Source organism: Dermacentor albipictus, chromosome 2 (assembly GCF_038994185.2).
Source record: "Dermacentor albipictus isolate Rhodes 1998 colony chromosome 2, USDA_Dalb.pri_finalv2, whole genome shotgun sequence".
NCBI lineage: Eukaryota > Metazoa > Arthropoda > Arachnida > Ixodida > Ixodidae > Dermacentor > Dermacentor albipictus.
Window position 1 is genome coordinate 179,686,683 of NC_091822.1, and position 22,538 is coordinate 179,709,220.

Here is a 22,538-nt window from a genome sequence, read left to right on the forward strand (position 1 = left end):
TGGCTTGCTATCTGAGCGTTGACTCTTGGGAAATAAACCTTCCGTGGTTGTTGAATCTTTCAAGGCATTGTTTGGTTCGCGGCAGCACTTTGTGAAGCCCTCGTGATGATCGGCCGGCTCCATCTGCTTTTCGCTCAGCTCTACCCTGTACGTATACATCGAGCAATCGACAATAAATTACCGCTTCTCTCACTTGGCGAGGGCATAATTCCTACGAGCGTATCTGTTATATATGGCGTCGCTGTCACTTACAGCCCCATTGGTGGCATGGGCTGGGCGAGCGCCCGATGAAGAAAAAGAATAGACTAAACGAGGTCAGGAACCGTGGCGTCTCATCTGTATTTCTATCGTCTTGCAGGTACACGTTTAGCTCTGAGTGTGACTTATCAAACGTATCAAAAGAGACGAAAGTGACCTGGTCAACGGCCAAGCAGAGCGAGCGCGAGCACCAACAGTAGTGTTCTTTCATGTCTTTTGCTGGCGTCCGTTTTGTCACTACAATTCCCTCTCCCCTCATTCCTCCCGCTCACCCTGGCACGAAGAACGAGCAAACCTAAGGGCAAAAAGGCGACTTAAGGAAACGGTGGTACTGGCAGATCGTAGTGCGGTTTCAGCCGTCCGACGCGAACTGTTTCGCAGTCGCCGCGCCGGTATTCCGTAGAAGACTGGAGGGGCTCGATGACGTAGCTGACGGAGGACGCCTGACGTAGAACACCGTCATAACTATGCAGCAGCTTTGTGGAATTAAGGCCGGGCGCGGAGAAGAGAACGCGTAGCCACACCAATGTAACTGGTGAATATGACGATGAAGAGGTCGGGACAGTCTTTCTTGGCAGGCCTGGTCTTGCATGGTAAGTGAGCGCACGAGCTGGTGAAGTTCCTCAGCATAGGTGAAGACTTCAGATATAGTTATGGATTCCGAGGCATCAGGGTGATATGGAAATATAGTTTCCATGGAGGAGGAAGGATCATGGCCGTAAAGGAGGAGGAACGGGTAGAATACTGTGGTAGACTAAGCGGCGCAGTTGTGAGTATACGTAACAGAGGGCAATATCTGGTCTCAATTGATGTGGTCAATGGAAGCGTGCATAGCGAGCATGTCGCCTAGTTTTCAATTAAAGCGCTCAGTCATTGTATTGGTTTGGAGATGATATGCGCTGGTAATGCGATGTACAATGTTGCCTTCACGTAGAAGGGCTTCTACGGCTTCGGAGAGGAAGGAACGTCCGTGATCGCTCAGTATCTCATTAGGCGCACAGTACTCAATAACCAGTCTATGGAGAATGAACAAGGTTACAAAATTAAATTATGGGGTTTTACGTGCCAAAACCACTTTCTGATTATGAGTCACGCCGTAGTGGAGGACTCCGGAAATTTTGACCACCTGGGGTTTTTTAACGTGCACCCAAATCTAAGCACACGGGTGTTTTCGCATTTCGCCCCCATCGAATGGCCGGGATCGATCCCGCGACATCGTGCTTAGCAGCCCAACACCATGGCCACTGAGCAACCACGGCGGGTAATGAACAAGGTTGACTTCACGTGATGTGGCAGACGGAAGCGCTGAAGTTTGGGGGTATCGCGTGAGGTGGTCCACAGCGACGGTGACCCAGCGGCTGCCATTTGGAGTATTTGGAAGGGGCCCGTACAAATCTATTCTGATGCGGTCGAAAGGCCGGGCGGGATAAGGTATGAGGTTGGAGCGGCCCACTGGTCGGGTAGGCGGGCTCTTGCGGTGTTGGCACTGGGACCATCAGTGGTACATTACACGCCAGTAGTACTGAAGGCGTAGGCGTGTATAGGTCTTTAATACTCCGGTATGGGTGCATTGTGGGTTCGCATGAAGAGGCACATATGTCGGAGCGTAGACTGCGAGGAATCACCAGCAATCATTTACGGTCATCAGATAAGTAATTGCGGCGGTACAGAAGCCCATCACGGATGAGTGCGTTAATGCTTAATGCTTCAATGAGTATTTCGGATCTTCAACCGCCGCAACCGTTCCGGCCTTCGCCTGGACCCCGACCATTCAATGGGAGCAGTGGATACAGGCGTCCTAGAACTATATGGCGGCAGCGGGCTCCTATTTTAGCTGCCTGCCAAACGTCATAAGGGGATCCTTCTCAACTGCTTGGGCCTGGAAGCACAACGTAGCTTTGAATGCAGCGAACCGCCCGCCTACTGCGGTAACAAGCAGCGCAGGCATGACGTCTTCCAGCCATGATGAGAGTGACAGCGCCATTGCGGTGTTGGAAGGACCCTACAAGAGAACAGTAAACATCACTTAGCGCGTCATCGTTTCCGTCCGCGAGCTCCAACAGGAGGTGAGACTGCGGACCGATTATTTCACCGTGCCACGAAGACTCGTAGCATCATGCGATTTCGGGGATTCGACAGACGACATGATACGCGACCACAGCTTTTAGAAAATCTATTGGCGACTTCTTACGTGAATGCCTTCGGCTGGAAGAGTCTTCAGTGTTTTCTCATGCATTTCCCATTACTGGGCAACATGATCAGGTGCGCACAGGAGGTAAAGAATTCTCGCGAACGAAAGCGCAAGTTCATGGCTGAGAAGACACGATCGCTCCAAATCAAAGATGGAATAACTGTAGCAAATGCACATGCCATAAGACGCAGACTAATATATACTTGTTACCGCCGCGACTTAACGGAACACCTTGAAAATAGCCCTCAGTATATAAGTCTAAGAAACACAGGTGCCGCCAACGTAAAAAAATATTGATAATTTGGAATCCGTGCGCAAGTCTTCATGCACGACCAGAAAATAAAGTTAGACATGTCGAAGAAAGTTAATATAACACGTTTGGCTCGGGCTATCATGCTGTGTTTGCGACATCTGGAGCTGTATGAAAAGAATTTATGCATTGTTCGAAATTGAAGGGAAATATTTGTATTTTTTGAGCGACACGGTTTCATCGGTTTCAATACTGGCCGGAGATACTTTTCTGCTGCCTATCCTTTGATGTCTACATCCGTACAACTTTTTGACTACTCCAAGGATGCTTCATTGCTATGGTCTCATTGAACGGCCGGTGTGCTTCTGTTCTACTCTACGTTGTACCTGGCGGAACAGCCGTTCCTGGCCTAAAAATGGCATTGCGGCTCTTGATATGCGCAGGCAAAAATCATATTTTAATACTGAGCTCTCTCTCTCTCTCTCTTTCTCTCTCATGACATGAATATGGAGTGTTCGTCACTCAGATGTCTTCTAGTGGCGCGAGAAAATTCCCTAACTCATGAATTACGTTCTACGTTTGAACAATTGTATGCAAAACAGCTAGAAGCTGTCAAAGGGTTTACGCGAGTTCATGCGCCTGTGCAGCCAGTGCATGAGCAAGCTCCACTAGGCCTTGGCGAGCAGGTATCAGAACAAATAAAGAAATAGGAAACTCAGGTCATCGTTCTACGCATCCACTGCTCAGAGTGGGTTTGACCTGGTGTCGTAGTCCGGAAAAAAAACATGGCTTGTCTAGAATTTGCGTAGGTCTGAGAGAGCCAAACGAAGCTGTAGTAGGGGAGTTGCAGCTTTCCGCTACCACAAACTGGGGAACGTTTTAAACAGCTTGGCTGGCGCACAGCGATTCTCTGAGCTATATTTAGCTTCTGCTTACCATCAGATATCATTTAGTCTCGAGAGCCGTGACCTTACGAGGTTTATTACACATGATGGGCTCCTTCGCTTCAAGAGGGTTTGCTTCGAACTCGCTTTGGCACTATCAGCATTTCAGAAAAGGATCCATCTGATTGTCAAAGGATATAAATGTGCTTTGTTTTACACTTAATACATTAATGTGTATGGTCGCTCTTGATAGGGTCATCTGGACAATCTGCGGGTCGTTTTGAAACGGCTGTCTCGTGCTGGCCTGAAGCTGTACCACAAATGTGCTTACGAGGTTACAGAGTTGACTTGCTTTGGACGTATTGTTAGCGCCAAAGGATTATTTCCACTGTCACCATCCATAGAAGCGATAACCAATGTTCCACCACCTACCAACATCAACAAGCTTTGCTCGCTGCTGGGACTTGCGCCCCCTCCCCCCTCTACTGCAAGTTCATCCCGCACATTTGAGATGTGGAAACAATGCGTGCGTTGCTTCGAAGCAATGCACCTTTCACTTGGAGCCTAGCTGCAGAAAGCAATTTGAAACCTCTGAAAGTTCTGCTGACTTGTTGTGATAGTATTCATCTTTTACATCCTGATTTACATGTATATGCTACTACTGCCGCCTCAGGATATGGTATAGGCGGCGTGCTTCAGCAGCATAACGGAAGGTTGCTTAAACTGCCGCGCGCGTTCGTACTCTGCAAGCGCATGCACGGAAGTACTCGGTCGGCGAGCGTGAGGCCACCGCCTGTGTCTAGGCCTGTGAAAACTGGCACGCTTTCTTCGCAAGCTTCCTTTGCCTCTTTGCGACTTTTCCGCTGCTGCTGCGGCCACCACGGCCTCTGGAGCTCCCTGGGCGTCGCCATCATACGTTCTTGAGAGCTGTAATTATCCGTGACTCCCCGCAAAAGTATTGCAGAAACTGCAGCGCTTACCTGTCTGCTAGCGTGCAACAGTACCCAGAAGAGGAAATAGAATGGCAGAAAGGAAGCAGAGAATGGGTGGAAACGACACATTCGCAAAACGAGCGAATGACAGCCTTGTCACTCTTCTACTCACAGTTGCCATACATGGGGCGAGGGCATGAGAGGGGAAAATGAGCCACGAGAAGTCGAGGAAACGCTACTACTAAACACGACAGCGGCTGGGGACAGTCTGGATGAATTTATGTTCAAGGTAACGTACAGTACGTTTCTGCTTTTTCTGAAACATAAACACCATGCAGATTTGTGAAACGGACAGCTGACACATGGCATGCATGACACAAACCGGGAATAAAGCACCGTTGTGTCTAGGCGACATTACTGAAGCGTTCGCACGTCAAATCAACACCTGTGTGCCCACCGCAGTAGCTTTAGAGCCATAGCATTGCTCGAGGTCCGGGGTTCGATCACGACCGTGGCAGTCGCATTTCGACGGGGGCGATATGCAAAACTGCTTGTGTGCTTGGATTTAGGTTCACGTTAAATAACCCCAGGGGGTAAAAATTAATCCGGAGTTCGCCACTACGGCATTTTCGTTTTGGCGCGTACAGCCCCATAATTAAAGTTCTTCCACTCTTCCCAAGATGCGACGTGCCTTGTGAGGAAAGAAGAATGCTAACTTTCTCGGAGCTTATGAAAGATGGCGCACAACAACGCCTCAGCCAAACACATCTCGCTGTGTGATCTGTGTGCTGCGCAAAGAGCAGTGATGCGATCGAGGCAACGGTTAACATCAACTCACCACTCTAGTGCTGGATTACATGCTGAACAAACTAAAGGTTGCAGTAGCTCCCGTTCCCAAGAACAAGCATCCCGAGTACTAGAAGGAAAGGCGCAAAGCACTCGCACAACGTATTCAGTCGATGTACAGTGATAACCCTAGGTATACAATATGGAGTAGTACATGGACGCAGCTCTCTCTGCAGAGGCCACTGGGCAGCGCCGCCACAGGAGGTACGCCCTGGCAGTCATGAACTCGATCTGCCAGCAGCACATAACCGTGTCGGTTACCGCGGGATCCCCCACCTCAGCCGAAATGTTAGCAGTGGCGATCGTCCTTGCTCACGCGGAGCGTTTGCAAAGGGTCTCGGTCGTGGTCACAGACTCGCGGGATACGTGTCGCATGTATGTTTATCAATGGGCACGTGACTGCGGCTAGCCTCGTGAAAATCCCCAAATTGTTCGACCACCGTCATGGCCTACCCCTGTGCTCGAAACACGCGGGGGTACAAGAAAACGGACGGGCTGACGCGTTTGCTCAAGGGTCTACTAACCATGCGATCGCGTCCTCTTATAACCCCAACCCCTCACAGTGTACCTCACAAAATTCCATCAATTTAAATCCCAAAGATATCCTTGCTCATCAGCGCGGAGTCCGCAGGAAATACCCGCCGCCTCACCTACAACTTCGCTGGGAAAAGGCCACCGACTGGCGCAAGATGCAGACCGGGTTATTAACGCACCTAAAAATGTTTAACGCCTTGTATTTCACTCGCTATAGGGCCAACGTCCCTTGTTGTGGTGGCATTGTCCACCCTAATACGTGTAACCTGGGAGTGCACTAAGCGCCCTCGTGGGCCGAATAGCAATAACACAATGGAGCAGTGGGGCGCACAGCACGCCCGTTCCGACTTGGCCGCACAAAAGCCCTTAATTAGCCAAGTCATGAAGGCGACATAGGCCAGTGTGGCCCTTGACTGAGGGGTTCCGACCACTCCTCCTTAAGATTGTATCCTGTCAAACAAGCCTTCTATATATATATATATATATATATATATATATATATATATATATATATATATATATATATATATATATATATATATATATATATATATATATATATATATATGTGGCCCCGTTGCCATCGCGTCGCTCGTAACCAGTTCGTTCGCTTGCTGCGCCCTACCTGCTGCTGCTGAGTTTGTCGCTGCTGCTTTACGAGCCGAATAAAAACCCCTCACAATATATATACGTTAGCCAAGCTGTTTAATGAAAAAAAGATTTCGTGGATCCCACGCATTGTGGGAATCGATGTAAGCGAAGCTTTATGCGCTGTTTGCTTTGATTGACGATAATTAGGGGCGATGTTAATCGTTGTATATATATATATATATATATACACGTACTCTTTTTTTCATTAAACAGCTTGGCTAAACGTTAGCTGGTACACATGGTATAACTATGTTTCAAGGCCCCTTTTATACAATAGGAAATTGAGGTCAAACTTTCTTACCGGAACTGCAGCGCGGGTAGTTCATGCAGTGTGTGACGTCATGGATTCCAGAGTGGTTTTCTGTATTTAAACCGGTAGGGGGAGGGGAAGGCTCACTAACATTTCCCTTAACTCTCAAGTTCACTGATCGGTTCTTTTAGAATAGTATGCGCAGCCAATCTTTACCGTCGAAAATTCAATTGACAGCGTTGCCCTAGGCAACGCTGTCAATTATGACGTAACGATAAGCTCTCGCTAGGCTTTTAGATAGAATCATCACGCGTCTTTCTTTTTTTCCCCGTTTGATTTGCACTTTTTTTTATGTGCCTTACCAAGCTTGTTCTCGCGGTAAGTTGTTGTTGTTTTTTTTGTATGCTAGAAACGTTTGTTGCTAATATTAATCCACTTAATTTTCTCAGCCTCAATTTGAATATCTCACAGCGAGATACGCGGACAAGGACATACCTGCTTGTTGCGGAATGTGGCGACGTTGTGTTCGACAGTGACACCATTCTTGCGTTTTCTGACCCTTATTGCCAATATGGAAGTTAGTGAACCCGGTTTTAGATAGGTATTGTAAGCTCGGTTATGTCCCCGTTTTAACGCAAGTTCGTCGCGGCAAAATGTGTAACTGGGACGTGTGGTATTCGCAGCTGCCGCGCGTGCAGCAGCAATGTTTTCATGGCGCGTATTTCACTTTTTTTAGATGGTACAGTTGGAGTACATGGTATTCTACCCGAACACATCAACTGGTGGGGACGAGAAACTCATTAAGGAATGGAATCCGGTGAGTTAGTCTACTGGAACAAATTGGCTTTATTTTTCATTTTCGCTCAATGCGTACCTGAAGTGCACTGCAGTAGGTGGGCTGTTGCGGAGGAACCTTAGGAAGGAGCTTTAAATAGGACCTCAGTAGCACCTATCTGCATGCATGAGAACAGAGAAATCGTTTTTTTTTTTTTGCATCCAAGCTCCTATACGGATAAGGTTTGTTACATGTAAAACTAAAAGGTGAAATCAAATGTACTGACTATGGCGGATGTTTTATAAGGTGATAAATTATTTGGCACTTTGTTTTTTTGATTCGCGACTTTACATAAAACTGAAATATTAAATTTACACTTCGGTAACTACACAATAAAAACGCCAACGCAGTTCGGTGAACGGGGCCTGAGACATATGAGACACGTATGGGGCTCTTGCATTGCCCAGGGGGCGCTGCGAAAAAGGTGCTAAAAAGCGCACTCTGTCTTGAACTGGGTAGTACCAAGCTCGGTCGTCTGCTTCGGAAAGCACGTTTACAATATGGACCCGCCACTTTCAATTTTGTTGTACCACGGCTTGCAGCGAATATCGGGCGCCGATGATTTTTTCAGGGGTAGCACGCTGCGTAAAGGCAATAAATTATGCAACGCAGAATACGTGTATGCCGTTCAAGAAATAAGCGGCGAAGTTTTAGCGCGGTGTCAATCGCAAGTGAAGCGAGTCGCGTACGAAGTTGAACTTCAGGTAAGGTTTGCACGCTGCTAGACTCTGGCGCACAAACACGAGGAAATGCTTGATATAAATGAATTCACAGCGGCGATAAGCAGACATCATGTGTACGGAACTGCTCGAACACACGACGGTACGCGCCGCGACGGCAGCGGTCTTTCGACATGCCTCGAAACGGCGGGCCTCCTGTAATCTATGTTGACTGCATGCGGCTAGACAAGTAGTTATGCCTGCACTGTAATAGCGGCCATCTGTCCATTTAGCAACTGATAAATAACTGATGCTATGCATATGGAGCTCCCAGTAACGTCCGTGCGAATCGCGCTGCAGCGCGAGCTCGTGTGCTGCTCGCTTGATGTAGCTTTTCATGACAGCGCTCGAACCTCGGTGTGCTGCAATCAATACTACCTTGCTGCGCTGCCTCAACGTGCTGGCTTGAGATCAAGGATGAGCGCATTTAGCTCTCCTAACCTGTGCTGCTCGTAGTGAAGTAGTGAATTGTCATCGAATGAGCCCGACCATTTGTGCTCATTTGCACACACCTGGTCACTTCACCACTTCGCACCGGTCGAATTGTTAATTGTCAGCCGGGTCTCGAATCGTGAATCACCAGCCATGCCTGCTGCTATGTCGGTCTGCCTTCGGGACTGTAGGTGCAAAATACCGAATTTTAGAACGCAGATAATCAAGCAAGCTTCAAGACAGGCGAAGCAGTCAGCATGGCGCGAGGTTTCGCTTACCCAACGCGACGAACTGCAGCTATCCAGCGCGCCCGACGCTTCGCTTCCTGAGGCCTTGAAATAAAACGGTAGAATCTGATGTTGGAATCCAGGCCCTCTTGTTTATGGCAGCGCACGACGCAGAAGTAACGACGGTGACGCTTTTTCGAGGCTGAGCTAGGTCTCTCCGGATCGGCGTCGCCGATTCCTTCTGCTTCCAGCATTACGTCTCACGGAGAGTCCGTTTTCGTTGAACTATAGGCTGCGGCGAGAGCTCGCAGCGTGGTCGACGTGGTCTCTAAGAAGTGACGAGCCTTTTCGCACTCGCAACAAGGCAGAAAAAAAGTGCGAATCGACGCAAAACTCGGGCTAGAAACGTGCTTCGCCACAGCCAGGGCTCAATACTACCCAAGCCGGTACTACCCCGATAATGTTTCGGGCGCCGCCACCAGGCGCCGTCACTATACCTCAAACTCCAGTGCAAGACGCCCATAGCGGGCAAAATGGGCGTGACTTAGACTGCTCTGCAATGCGCCCATAATGCTAAATGCGAAGCGTTTCACGACCAAGCCGGGGCCGACCTCAGGACAAGGTCAGGCTCAAGGACACGAGGATGTTTTGATGGCGTTTGTTTCCGAAGAATATGGGCCGATGCCAGAGGCTGTGCAGGACATAGTGTGAATTGAGGCAGTCCGGTTCGCAGTTGCGGGACATATATTGCGAACATAGGTCGGATGTAGTGGGTATTGACGCTACCCGATTGGACATTATCGGACAAAGTACGCACAGCGGTTCAAATGCGAATTAAAGCGGCCCGATTGGCTGTGACCGGATACAGCGCAAGAACAAAACAAATTACGGGATATAGCGCGAATCAAGGCGGCCCGCTGCGGCAGGTGCTACGCACGTGAGCCCTAACACCGTCGTGCCGTTGTTGTCATGCTGTAATCGTCATTCTGCGTTCGTCATTTCATTGCCTTCGTGTCATTGTGATCATTCTTTCACTGTCGTCTCGTGGTGGTCTTCCGGCCATTTTTACCCTACTGCTGGCACTCCGTCGTTATATATCGTCATCATCACGCCGTATTCGAGCCGTCGTCGTCATACCGTCATCATTCCATTACAAACTTCGGGTCGTCAGCACAAAGTCGCTCTCATGTCGTCGTGGTAGGTAGGTAAACAACTTTATTGATCCACGAAAGAATCACGTGAGAGAGGGAGAGGAGGAGAGAAGGAAGCAAGGCGACGATGTGCCCTCGGGCCACTCCAGATGACCGGACAGTTTGTGCTTCGGCGACCTCGCGGGCCCATCCCCCTGTCCCAAGCTGTAGCTTCTGCTGCGAGCTGCGCCGAGCAGCCTCCCATCGCTCCTGGTGTTGTGATCCTCGCCACGGTGCTCGGGCCTGTTCGGGCAATTTAGAAAGATATGGATAAAGTCGGCTCTAGCGGCCGCTCCGTCTTTGCCAATTTGTCGTACCATTACACTGTCGTCAACCCATAGTCGTCATGCCATCGTCGACACGCCGTCGTCGTACCGTGGTAGTCATGAGTCCATAGTCATGTAATCGGCATCTCTCCAGCGTTGTCGTATACCGGGCCGAGGACGAGCCAGAGCCACCGCACCCCGTGACAAGTTACAAAGAAATCACGCAAATATACAGAAGCGGCAGATGAAGGCTTCCCCGTCCGCATCCGCAACTCAACCGAATGCAGCAAACGATCGTGCGACGCACGCAAGCGGGTCGCTAGCGCATCGCGTGCTCTTGCACAGGATGTTCCCAACAGAGCATGACACCTCATGCCCGTTTTGCAGACGACCAGAAGGCACTCTAGCACACATCCTTGCAGAGTGCACTAAGTTCAAGAACCCCCCACGATCCTTAACCCCCATCCTCCCCAGCCCCAACCCCTGCCCCCCCCCCCCCCCCCGAGCGATTGGAGACCTTGTTGTCCAGCTCCGGCCTACCGATCCAGCCCGCGCTGGCGGCTGGGAGCCAGGAACTGCTGGACGCATATGGGACCTGAGAAGAAGGTTCCAACCCATCTGGTACCAGCGCGCACCAACCTTTACTAAGGGCTCAGTATAAACGTTGATTCTCTCTCTCTCTCGTCGTACCGTGGTCGTCATGAGTCCGTCGTCGTGTAATCGGCATCACTCTAACATCGGCATCGCTCCAGCGTCGTCGTACCTTGGTCGTCATTAGTCCGTCGTCATCATACCAGCGTCGTCATACAGTGGTCGTCATACCATCGTCTCCACTCCGACCAGCGTCGATCCCATAATCGTCACTCACCAGATGACTCCCTCGTTCTAAAGCGTGCTATGCGGCCACGCGCAACAGATCGAACGGGGCCGTTGTGTCGCACGTTGGTAAGAAAATAGGGTGGAAGGGTGGTCGGAGCCCAGTCACTCTAGCGTTGTGCCGGCTAACTAGAGTGAATGCAACTCGGTATTTACTTTGGCGTAGAAAGTCTATGATGAGCGAATAGGGATAGGAATAGGGCAGCAGTAAGTAGCAATAGCGTCCTGGTGTTTCATACGTGTGGGTGACGTTGTCGTACTTCTGTAAGTGAACGAGAAGAAAGGGGGTTAACCGAGGGGCCCGATTATTATTAACGATATCACTAGAAGCCAACAAAGACACCATGGACAACATAGCGGAAATTACTTGTACTTACCAAGTGAATTAAAGAAATGATAAACTGATGGCAATGAACGGAATGAAGGAACGGAGGGGAGACGGCCTGTGCACGCGCTGAGTTACCGGCGGCCACAGCCGCAGCTGCCGCGTGGGCGATCTCATCTGCGCTTCCGAGGGGGAGGGGGGCAGAGTAGCGTGAGGTGGGGAGTGCTACGATCGTCCGCGGCGTCGTCAGTCCGCATTACCAGCGTGGGAAACGGGGATCACTCTTCCTGCAAGGGACGATGGCGAGCGGCTACGAGTAAGGCTCGATATGACGCTCCCTTGGGTGTTGTCGCCGCCATCACTGGTGGCACGATTTCCCTGCGACGAAGGGCTGCTCTCGTCGTTGGGGGAACGAAAAGCGTGAGGAGAGCGTAGTGCCGCGCAAGATGGGTGACGAAGACTACGATATGACGCCAAAGTAGCGCGCGTCGTCTGAATGGAAACAAAGCGCGCTACTCGCAGCGTTCGCTTCCTGCTATGAATTGTGTACCTTGTTAAGAACGGCCCAGCTGAGGTGCAAGTTTTGCCAGCCAGTTGCGACAGCGGCGTCAACTTTCTTGGAACGCCACCGTTGCGCTCTAGCCTCGTCGCCGTTGTGACTCAATGCGATCAGCGGACCAACTATTGTTACTGAGTCCGCCACCGCCGCCCTGGTCTGCCGCGTGTAGGGGAGTGCTCGCGGGAACGTAGTTCGAGGCTCCTTCCCACGCGCCGTCCAAGACGCAAGACAATGGGCACCCGGCCGCGCTGCCGAGGTCAGCTCGGGGAATAAAAGGCACCTTTCCTGACACAAGCCCCGAGCTCTACGAAGTCCGTCTGACGTCGGCTCCAAACCGTGAACCTGTGCGAAAGTGTGTGTGTGTAAGCCGTAGAGAGGCGGCTTGTTTACAATGACTGGACGAACGTTTCCGTCACCTTGGGATTGAGGGGGGACCGAGTGTTTATAAAGCGCTGTTGTGCGGCTGCTCAGTGTACTTTCTCAAGCAGTCATGCTAGACTGAGGTACTTTCTCAAGCAGTCATGTTAGACTGAGGTACTTTCTCTCGCAGTCATGCTAGGCTGATGTAGATACTGTAAATAAACCCATATTCCTCGTTCTCGATGAGAAGCACTCCTTCCCTTCATCAACGTCCTCAGCGTGGATAAGTGGACGACGGCATGGGCCAGCCACCTTCTAATTCATGCCGGACTCCAATCTTGACAACGGGTTACGAGCGATGGGATTGAGCCCCCAATCCTAACAACTGGATGTCAGCGCTGGGATCGTCCTACAACCCTTACAACCTATACAGAGTGTTTCAGTGAACACTCAAAAATCTTTAAACGTTGCCTGTGCCAAATATCACCATTCTAGTTCGAGCTGGTCTACTCGAAGCTGCGGACAATACTTGCACAAAAAATTGAGATGCAAAATCGACTAATAAAATTCCACTAATTAAGTTTTTAACTAATTACATTAGGACCATATTGCGATTTACAAATTTTAGCCGTGGAGTTCGCAAGGCGGATCCAGTTGGAACGAATTTTCAAGATGACACCAGTTTCGAGATATGAATTCCCGAACTTTGCGAAGAAGTGTATTGGCATTCCAGTTAATTTGTTAACAAAACGTCGTTTCATGCACTGAAGCACACGTGTAACTGGAACGCCAATGCATCATCATCATAATCATCAGCCTGGCTACGCCCACTGCAGGGCAAATGCCTCTCCCATATTTCTCCAACTAACCCGGTCATGTGCTTATTGTGGCCATGTTGTCCCTGCAAACTTCTTAATCTCATCCGTCCACCTATCTTTCTGCCGCCCCCTGCTACGCTTCCCTTCTCTTGGAATGCAGTCCGTAACCTTCAATGACCACCAGTTATCTTCCCTCCTCATTACATGCCCTGCCCATGCCCATTTCTTTTTCTTGATTTCAACTAAGTTGTTATTAACTCGCGTTTGTTCCCTCATCCATTCTGCTCTCTTCTTATACCTTAACGTTACACCCATCATTTTTCTTTCCAAAGCTCGTTGCGTCGTCCTCAATTTAAGTAGAACCTTTTTCGTAAGGCTCCAGGTTTCTGCCGCGTAGGTGAGTACTGGGAAGACACAGCTATTACGCACTTTTCTCTTGAGACATACGGCAACCTTCAACTTCAACTTCAACTTAAGCTTCAACTTTATAAATTCTTCTAGTACACTAGGAACGTCCTTCTGGGCTAAAAGCTGCCATAAGCAGCTTGACTGAACCCAAGAGACGTTGTACGTGGCAGGGCGATAACAGAGAGTACTTCATGATCTTTATTCATGATCTGAGAATGCCTGGCAAACGAACTCCAGCCCATTCTTATTCTTCTGATTATTTCAGTCTCATGATCCGGATCCGCGGTCACTACCTGCCCTCCGCAAAGTTCGGGAATTTATATCTCGAAACTGGTGTCGTCGTGAGAATTCGTTCCAAGTGCATCCGCCTTGCGATGTCCACTGCTTGAATTTGTAAATTGCAGTATGAGTGATACGATAATTAGCCATACGTTAATTAGTGAGTTCTTTTTAATTAGCCTTTTTCTCATTTAAGTTTTTTGTGCAATGAGTGTCCGCCGCTTCGGGTAGACCGACTTATAAACTAGAATTGAGCTATCTGCCACACGTAACCTATAAAAAGTTTTGGAAGAGTTCGCTGAAACACCCATTATAATCACAAAACAAAATATTGACACGCGAAAGGAAAGCACGTATAAAGCTGTGCTCAAATTTCGCATTAGGGAGTAACCTAATCGTCGCTGATCTTTTAAAGTACATAATTAGTTATTCTTAATTAATAACTTCTTAAATTATAGTGAGAGCGAAACTGTCAATTAGGAAATTGTAGGCCATCATTAAAAATGCCCGTTCCATATTTTTGTTGTTCACTGCTTGCTATACGGCTTTTCCGGACCTGAAAGTTGTCCACGCAAGTCTGCGAAACGTGCTGCGAGACTAGCACGTATTGAGCAACAGAAAGATGGATCGGACATTTTTCATGATGGCCTGCAATTTTCTGATTGGACATTTCGCTCTGATTATAATGTTTGAAAATAATTAAATAATGATAGTAATTGTGTAATTAGGCAAAGTACAAAGACAGTCTGAGTTGCTCCAAGCGACGGCAACCATTGCCATGGTTCTGTCGAGCTAAGTGGCACTCGCATATTTTTTAACATTTTGCCACAGGTTACGTGGGACACCCTGTATAATAGCCGCTTTGTCAGCCTTTTCTAAGGTTAAACGTGGACGGTGAACCTCCGCGCTGTGCACTGGCAACAATGGGTCACCAACCGGTCGATCAGGCACCATCTCATCTCACAAATTATATGTCGAGTTCAGTTGGGAAACGTCGCAGATAGAACCATGCTAAGAGCTTAAACAACGCCTGCAGTCGCCGCCGGTACCGCCGATACCGACATCGACACCGACTCAAGTAGCGTAGGCCTCAGCGCTGTGCTAGCCTAAAGGAAAGGCGGACCTGAAAGGGTAGTGGCTTTCGCTAGTGGGTCGCTATCGAAAGCAGAAGGCAATTATTTTGCAACGGAAAACGAATGTATTGCCAAAATCTGGACTACAGGAACATTTCGGCCTTACCTACACTTTAGCGGTAGGCCCTTCAAAGTCGTAAGCGACCGCCAGGTATTGTGTTGGTTGGCAAATTAAAAGAAGAAAAAAAAAACTTTGAGGCCGCCTTGCGCGGTGGAGCCTCAGATTGTGCGCATTTGACATACCCGTGGTTTACAAGTCCGGACAGAAGCACTCTGATGCCAACTAACTGCCTGCCAATCAGCATCATGACACCGGGTCAGAAGGTGAAACATGCGCCCTCAACGAAGGTGCACCTTCCTATGATGTCTTTTGTAAAAGCAAATTTTCAATGCACACGTGCCGCGTCGACAGCTTCTTTTGTACGGTTACAATGCAAGCAGTAGTGAGGTATTCTGGGACAGAATGCCTCTACTTTGGCGATTTATCTTCTAAACACGGTTCTCTTGTGTACTTCTGGTCATTAGAAAGAGTTCAATATTACTCTTCGCGCTGTTAAGTGTTTACAATCTTGCAATGTTATGATTGTCAACCGCAGGAGGTCACTGGTCAACCGCATCCCTCACTTTGTCCGGCGCCTGCGCAGTATGTTGTTGTTTCATAGGTTCCCCTGCCGACTGCGTTGTCCCGCAAGTGGGCGTCGACAAGAAGCCTCCCGAAACGCTGTCGTGGAGCGTCGAGTTGTAATCGGAATCGTCTCTTAGCTTGTATTCGGTTGTCGGAGCACTAGCGCTGCTTGTGAACAAGAATAACGCCAATGCTGTCGACGTTTGCGGTGTTTCGGGCGATTCGCAACGTAGCATGCGCGCAGCTGCAAGTCTCGTTTCCTCGTAGAGGAAGGACACTCCCGTTTCTGTAATAGTTTATTGTGGTTCAGCTCTTTTTCTTGTGAACCAGGTGACTTCTGAATGCTGTAATTGATGTTCTATTTTTTACTCGTTAAACACCCACAGATCTTCCAAAAAGGCACGATGGCGGAAATTAATTTGTTATTTGCGATAGTTGGTTGAATAAAAAAAAAGTTTTTCGAAGCCAGAACAGGCAAATCCATGAGCTGCCACCGATCGTTCCCACGCTGAATGGAGGTACTTAGCGCTACGTTTTCCTTTGCGTAAGCTTCTATTCATGAGGGACCAAACGTTACATTTTCTGAGGTGTTCTAGTACGCCACCGTCTAGCAAAGCGCTCTCTTCTTAATGTGCGACCTTCGTATGCAATTGAACGACTCCGTATTATTTTTTTATGTATTCCGCTCTTCTATCACACAACTGATATGTATTTAACATGTGAACTCCATCATTTGCTGGAGAACAATGCGTGCAATGTATGGGATTATTTTACTACATAGTTAATACTTAATTGAGGATTTCGTATCCGTGGCTGCTGCGTACTATCACTAACCTCACGTTCGTTTGATTTTCCTGCAGGAAAAAATTACTGACGACGTCAAATTTGCCACATTCTTTCACAACCGAAAGGCACTTATGGCGTTGTACTGGAAAAAGCCAGATGAGGATCTTAAAGTCGCACACCTCCTACGGTAAGATCGCATTCTTTCAGCGCCAACCAAAAGACGAGAGTTCGATCACTTTGAAACGCACTGTTCGCCGAGCTGTGCAGGAAACTCTGGAGAACGAGGGAAATACATGTAAGGGTTCACTGCTGTCTCTACGTCTCAAACTTCTGCTTACTTATCCTAAATTTGCGGATCGAGCTTTGGACGCGCACTTAGCAATAGCTGATTCTCACCGGAAATTTTACCGCTGGAGCTTTTATAACGTACATACAAAGTGTCTTTCTAACACAGTGATTTCTTTAGATCTCTTTAGATCTCTTGCTGCGTATAGCACAAATCTACTCGTCGAACTTTCTTACTTGAAACTACGGACATAACCTGCACAAGAAACCAAAATAAATAGCGGAATAAATAATGAAAGTGCACTAATGAGCCTTCATATAATCATTTTTGAGGCACACATTGCAATTTACAAAGTGAAGCCATTGAGTTCACGAGGCACATTTAATTAAAACAAATTTTGAAACCATAGATCACTTCTTGCGATAAGCGCCGTCAAATTTTCGGCAAAGATGCACATTTGATTGTTTCCCTTTTTTAAGGAGGCAATTTCTTATGCATTGAAGCTCGAAAAGACACGGAACACTATGTATTTCTGGCACATTTTTGCGACGATTATCTCATAACTGATGTCATTCTCAGAATTCATTCCAAGTGAATAGTGCACTCGCGCCTACGATTCGTAAAGTTGCAATAAGTCCCGTGAAATAATTAATTGAAAATGTTAATTTGAAAAATCTTGGCAGTTAGTATATCGTGCACTTCAGTTTCTTGTGCAAGTAATGTCGGCCTCATGCACTAGTCGAGCTCAAGTAGTCGAACGTCGGGTACATGCCGCACACCATCTTTAAAGGGACGCCTAAATCAAAACACTAAATTAGTGTAGACGGGTAAAGCGTTTTTTCACAGCTCTCTTGACGTTAATTTTAAAATATATGTGGATTACCAGAAGAGAAAATGAAAGTCAAACTTTAGTTTTTTAACTTCGCGCTGATGTTGCGGGATTTAAGAGTACCTCCTTAATCGTACTCAGACCTCGCTGGCTCAGTGAACGTTCCCGAGACTCGATCGCCATCTTCATTCTTGGTTCCATCATCATTCTTTGATTCCTTTAGAATACAATGTAGTTGAGCTCTACCGCTGAAGAACTAACTAGGCCCTACAAGGCGCTTCCAACATCGATGACATCACAGTGAGCTGGTTCGGGAATTTCAACGCTGTGTTGCCACCGGTTTTTGGTTATTGCGCTTTTTCTGACTTACCAAGCGTCTCATCGTGGTAAGAGCGGCGTTTTTGGTATTGCAGAAGGGTAATTTTCTGATAGAGGAGAAATCATTTTTTTCTTTTTCTCTTTAGTGTCTCTTTAAAGGACCTCAGAGGCATTCTTGAGCTCGAAGGTGGGCTAGTGGTTTTCTCTCTCCTTCGCCATGCTAAGGGAGCAGCGCAGTGAAGACTAGGACACGCTAAGCACGAAACTGTCTTACGTTTCTTGTGCGCTCGTCTTCCCAGCGCTACTGCGTTAGGGTGCCGGACCAACTAGACCACCCCCAAGTCGCGATCTCTCTCGCTCGGGCAAACCTGCCCCGCGCGGGCTCGATTCACTGCATTCCCCTATAGAAGACATGTAGAGCCAATACGGCGATCAGTACCGAACGTCACATTAACGCTACAGTTTAAAAACACCGGCTTCAGCTTATCAGGACTCCGCGCTTTTTTTTTCTTCTCTCGGCTACACGCTCGGCTAACGCAACATCGCTGTGCAAAAATATAAACGTTGGCCGAACTCCGCTTCTCAAGCTGATACTGCTGCCACTAAGCCACCTGAATGGGGAACCAGCGCTGGCCAGGAGGCGCTACGACATTTTTCATGCGTGACTAAAATATGCTGAAACCGTCCGATAGGGAGGCTACGAAGATGGCACGACATATTTAACGATAAGAAACGTGCGCCTGTATCAATGTTTGCCTAGCCCGATGCGCCCAGCCAAGTTCTGTCCATGGCCATGCGCGCTGCGTAGAGCGCATGCGCTGCTACGTCCCAGCACGTCGGTTCCCTGCCGTTTGAGGAGCCGTGAAAAGTGTGACTCAAGACAATCGGCGAATTTGCTGACACGAAATCACTGCGTGTGCTACTGGAAACTGTGTCTACCGCTCGCTAGGCTGTGTGTTACGGCGCTGCTGTCGGCACGCGAAGCTTCAGCGCTGGTTGCCCATACAACTAAACGCATTCTTTTATCTTTCCGCCAGAGCTCTCCAGCGAGGGCAGGCGATGAGCCCTGCGCGTCCTTATTGGTGGAGCAGAGTGACGTGGCGGCGCTCGTGCCGTCTCGACAAAAACAAGCGCGCGAACGTCTGCGCTCAGCCGAGCTTTTGTTTTCTTGATTTTTGTTTTGTTTTATTGCGATAGCAATTGTATGGACAATGCAGGCACACTTTTGCCGTCGCCGTCGCCGTGAGGTTCCCTATAAAGTACAAGCGCGGTAATATCCTCGCTGCTACGTATCCTGTATGTGCGAGTGAAATCTATCGTACTAGGGTGAGCGGGAAATCGCGGCTGAACCTCGCTCACGCAAGCGAGGAAAGCGGGGTGGAAGCGCGCCGTACTCCGTCGCACCCAAGGTTGCAGGGGAAGTGTACGGAGGGGGGGGGGTGTTATGTCAAAGTAATAATAATAATATATGGGGTTTTACGTGCCAAAACCACTTTCTGATTATGAGGCACGCCGTAGTGGGGGACTCCGGAAATTTTGACCACCTGGGGTTCTTTAACGTGCACCTAAATCTAAGTACACGGGTGTTTTCGCATTTAGCCCCCATCGAAATGCGGCCGCCGTGGCCGGGATTCGATCCCGCGACCTCGTGCTCAGCAGCCTAACACCATAGCCACTGAGCAACCACGGCGGGTGATGTCAAAGTGAACGCCGGGCCGTAGTATCTACTATTCTACTATCTACTATCTACTATCTAGTATTCTACTCCGGTCCGTAGTATCTTGAGAGCCATTTGCGACGGGGACAGAGTCCGCCCGTGCGCTGTTTTCGTGGCTTAGTTCGCTTTTACGTGAGACGCAGCACGAAGGTCAATTCGCTCACTACTGCTGCCAAGCTTCCTCACTTCAGCGTTCTGACAGCGAGTTTCCGTGGTCATCGATATAAGTTCAGGTTTGCTTGCGTGCGCCTGGCACCATGCTTGTTAATTTAGTTAGTATTCCTGTGTTTACAAGTTTATGCAGCCGATAAAGATATCCTAACTTTGTAAAGTTGCTCACTAATCTGCTATCGGAATCTATGCTTCGGCTTTCGGGCAAAACTGTTATTTTCTTTTAGTTGCGTTGGTGTCATGAAACTTGCTCGTAGCCACCGTGCTGTGCAGCGGTAGCCAATGAGTACGATGTCTTGCGCACAATTAATATGCCGCTATATTGTCGTTAATGAAGTTTCTCTCGCGTGGTGCTTTATTACGAAGTCTGAAGAATGCAAGAATGGGGTTCCTTTGTGTCTGGCTTTCACACATCAGCGATCTGAAGGATCTCGTGGATATAAGTTTGATTGTTGTTAACTAAGGCGTAAATGGCCATGCTTCCGGGAAACTTGCGCATAAAGTGGCTATTTTGTGTACGCGGTTCTTGCTAACAAGCACCAAAAGCAATTTTTTTTATTACTTTACATGAAACGCTTTTGGACTGCGCAAGCTTTCTCGTAGAATACAAATCGTAAAATAATTGCATGTTAATGAGTATATCGCTAACGAACGCTTTATGTCAGCAAATAAGTAGAATATGAAACGTCATTGCAGCTTGAAAAAGACAAGTCCACTTGTCGAAACGTTGGCTCCCGATTTTACCTTGTTCTCCTTTTGCTCATCGTCTTGAATTACCATCTCCAGCCTTCCCCGTGTTTTCCATCGATTGCAGCTTTATGTGTTTTCTGTATACACGATGCGTCACTAAAGATGTCCGCTACCAGCCTTGTTGCTGCTGTGCAGCTGTCCGGTGATCCGGTATTGCGTAAGATCCGGTATTGCGTAAACCGTAATACGTTTACACAAAGTAAAGCTCTACAGCGTTATTTGCGCCATCGTGCAGAGGCTTCTTACTAACGCTCTTGTAATCAGACGCATGGTGACCCGCTGATCTGGTCGGTAAGCAGAGTCGTGACTACTATCCATTACAAAAGTGACAAGCAAAACCGCTGACAGCGCAGCGTATAAAGAGCTTGCATGGTAAGCAACTAAAGCAACCCCAATAAATAGTTTCTTAATGAAAATATTACACATTGAGCAGAAAGACAAAAATTTTCAGATATTAGCAGACATTTTATTCAAATGAAACACGGTTGGTCGGATTTAAGAAATTTCTGAGGAAACATTTTTGTGCATACGTGTTTGCTGCTATGTGATATATATCTATAGTGAGAAATTTGCGAGTGTATCGAAGTATCTTAAGATACAAGCGGAAGGTATCGTGTCGAATACAGTAATTGCGGTAGTATCTTGTATCTGTATCTCAAATACTTGTTGCCCGAGTATCTTGTATCGCGTCATGATACAACTGCAAAGTACTTTGCCCAGCCATGTTCTGTCAAGTTAAAATGTGTGCGCATCCATTGTGCAAAAATTTATTCAACAATTAAGCCCTCTATTGCATTACATGCGAGTAAAGTTTCAACCGGGCGACTCATATGCAAAAAAGAGACGACCAACTTTTTGGAAGACTTCTTTTACTTAACGTTTTCGGCTGGTGGACCAGACTTCGTCAGAGTACAGTAACGCATGTACAACACATACACAGCTTTAAAGGCACCGTATCACGAGCAGAGGGCGCGCTATCTACACTGAGTAGACCATACACTGCGCATCATAAATCATTATCATTGCGCATTAGAAATGATTATCAATGACAAGCAGTTTGGTATATACAAAAAATTATATATATATATATATATATATATATATATATATATATATATATATATATATATATATATATATATATATATATATATATATATATATATATATATATATACGAGTACTGGCATGGGCATAAATTCTGTGTCACTCGAACTTCCTCGCAGATTTGTTACATGCGGTCCAGGCGAGGTGAACGAACTCGATTAGGCCGCGTGACGCGTTCGACAGGAAACTCCTCGTATGCTAACGGGAGTCCAACCTCGCATAAATTCTAAAGGCCTAATGAGTTAGAGTCATATAAAACACAAGTTTGCTAAGGGATTGTGGCATTTGGCTTTTGCCCTTCGGACAGCTGTATTATGCGCCTGCTGATGGCTGTAACAAAGACTGTGATGACAAACTTTCGGACGTTCCGCCTGAAGCTCAGCTGCTTACTCTGAATTCGCTTTTCTTGTGTCCAGGCACCCCATGATGTTCAGCGATGACGTCGGCAGTTACGACTACGGAACGAACTTGATGTGTACGTGCACCGGAAACATAGACCACGTCTTCACAGGCTCGCTTATGCTCGTACGACGATGAGGCACCAGTGGTCACAATATGTAATGACGTCTGTTAAGAGCGCTGGCGCTTGCGCCCTCCGCCATTTCACTTGCGAGTTTCTGGGTGAAATTACCGCGAATCGGCAGGTTGATCGTTGCTCAAGTCTCGAAGTGGCCATGGATTGCAGTGACAATGCGATCCGAGGCTCGCATTACAATTAATCGTCCG

General features: G+C 47.9%; 1 protein-coding gene across 2 annotated transcripts in view; it reads left to right on the forward strand.

The window, feature by feature from the left end:
- Positions 1-22,538, forward strand: part of LOC139056347 (uncharacterized) — a 184,517-nt gene that overhangs the window by 135,093 nt on the left and 26,886 nt on the right. For both annotated transcript variants that reach the window (XM_070534512.1, XM_070534511.1), the window contains 3 exons: positions 7,533-7,613; positions 16,709-16,821; positions 22,229-22,287. In XM_070534512.1, the coding sequence (XP_070390613.1) occupies positions 7,533-7,613; positions 16,709-16,821; positions 22,229-22,287 (253 nt within the window). The remainder of the gene's footprint in view (positions 1-7,532; positions 7,614-16,708; positions 16,822-22,228; positions 22,288-22,538) is intronic.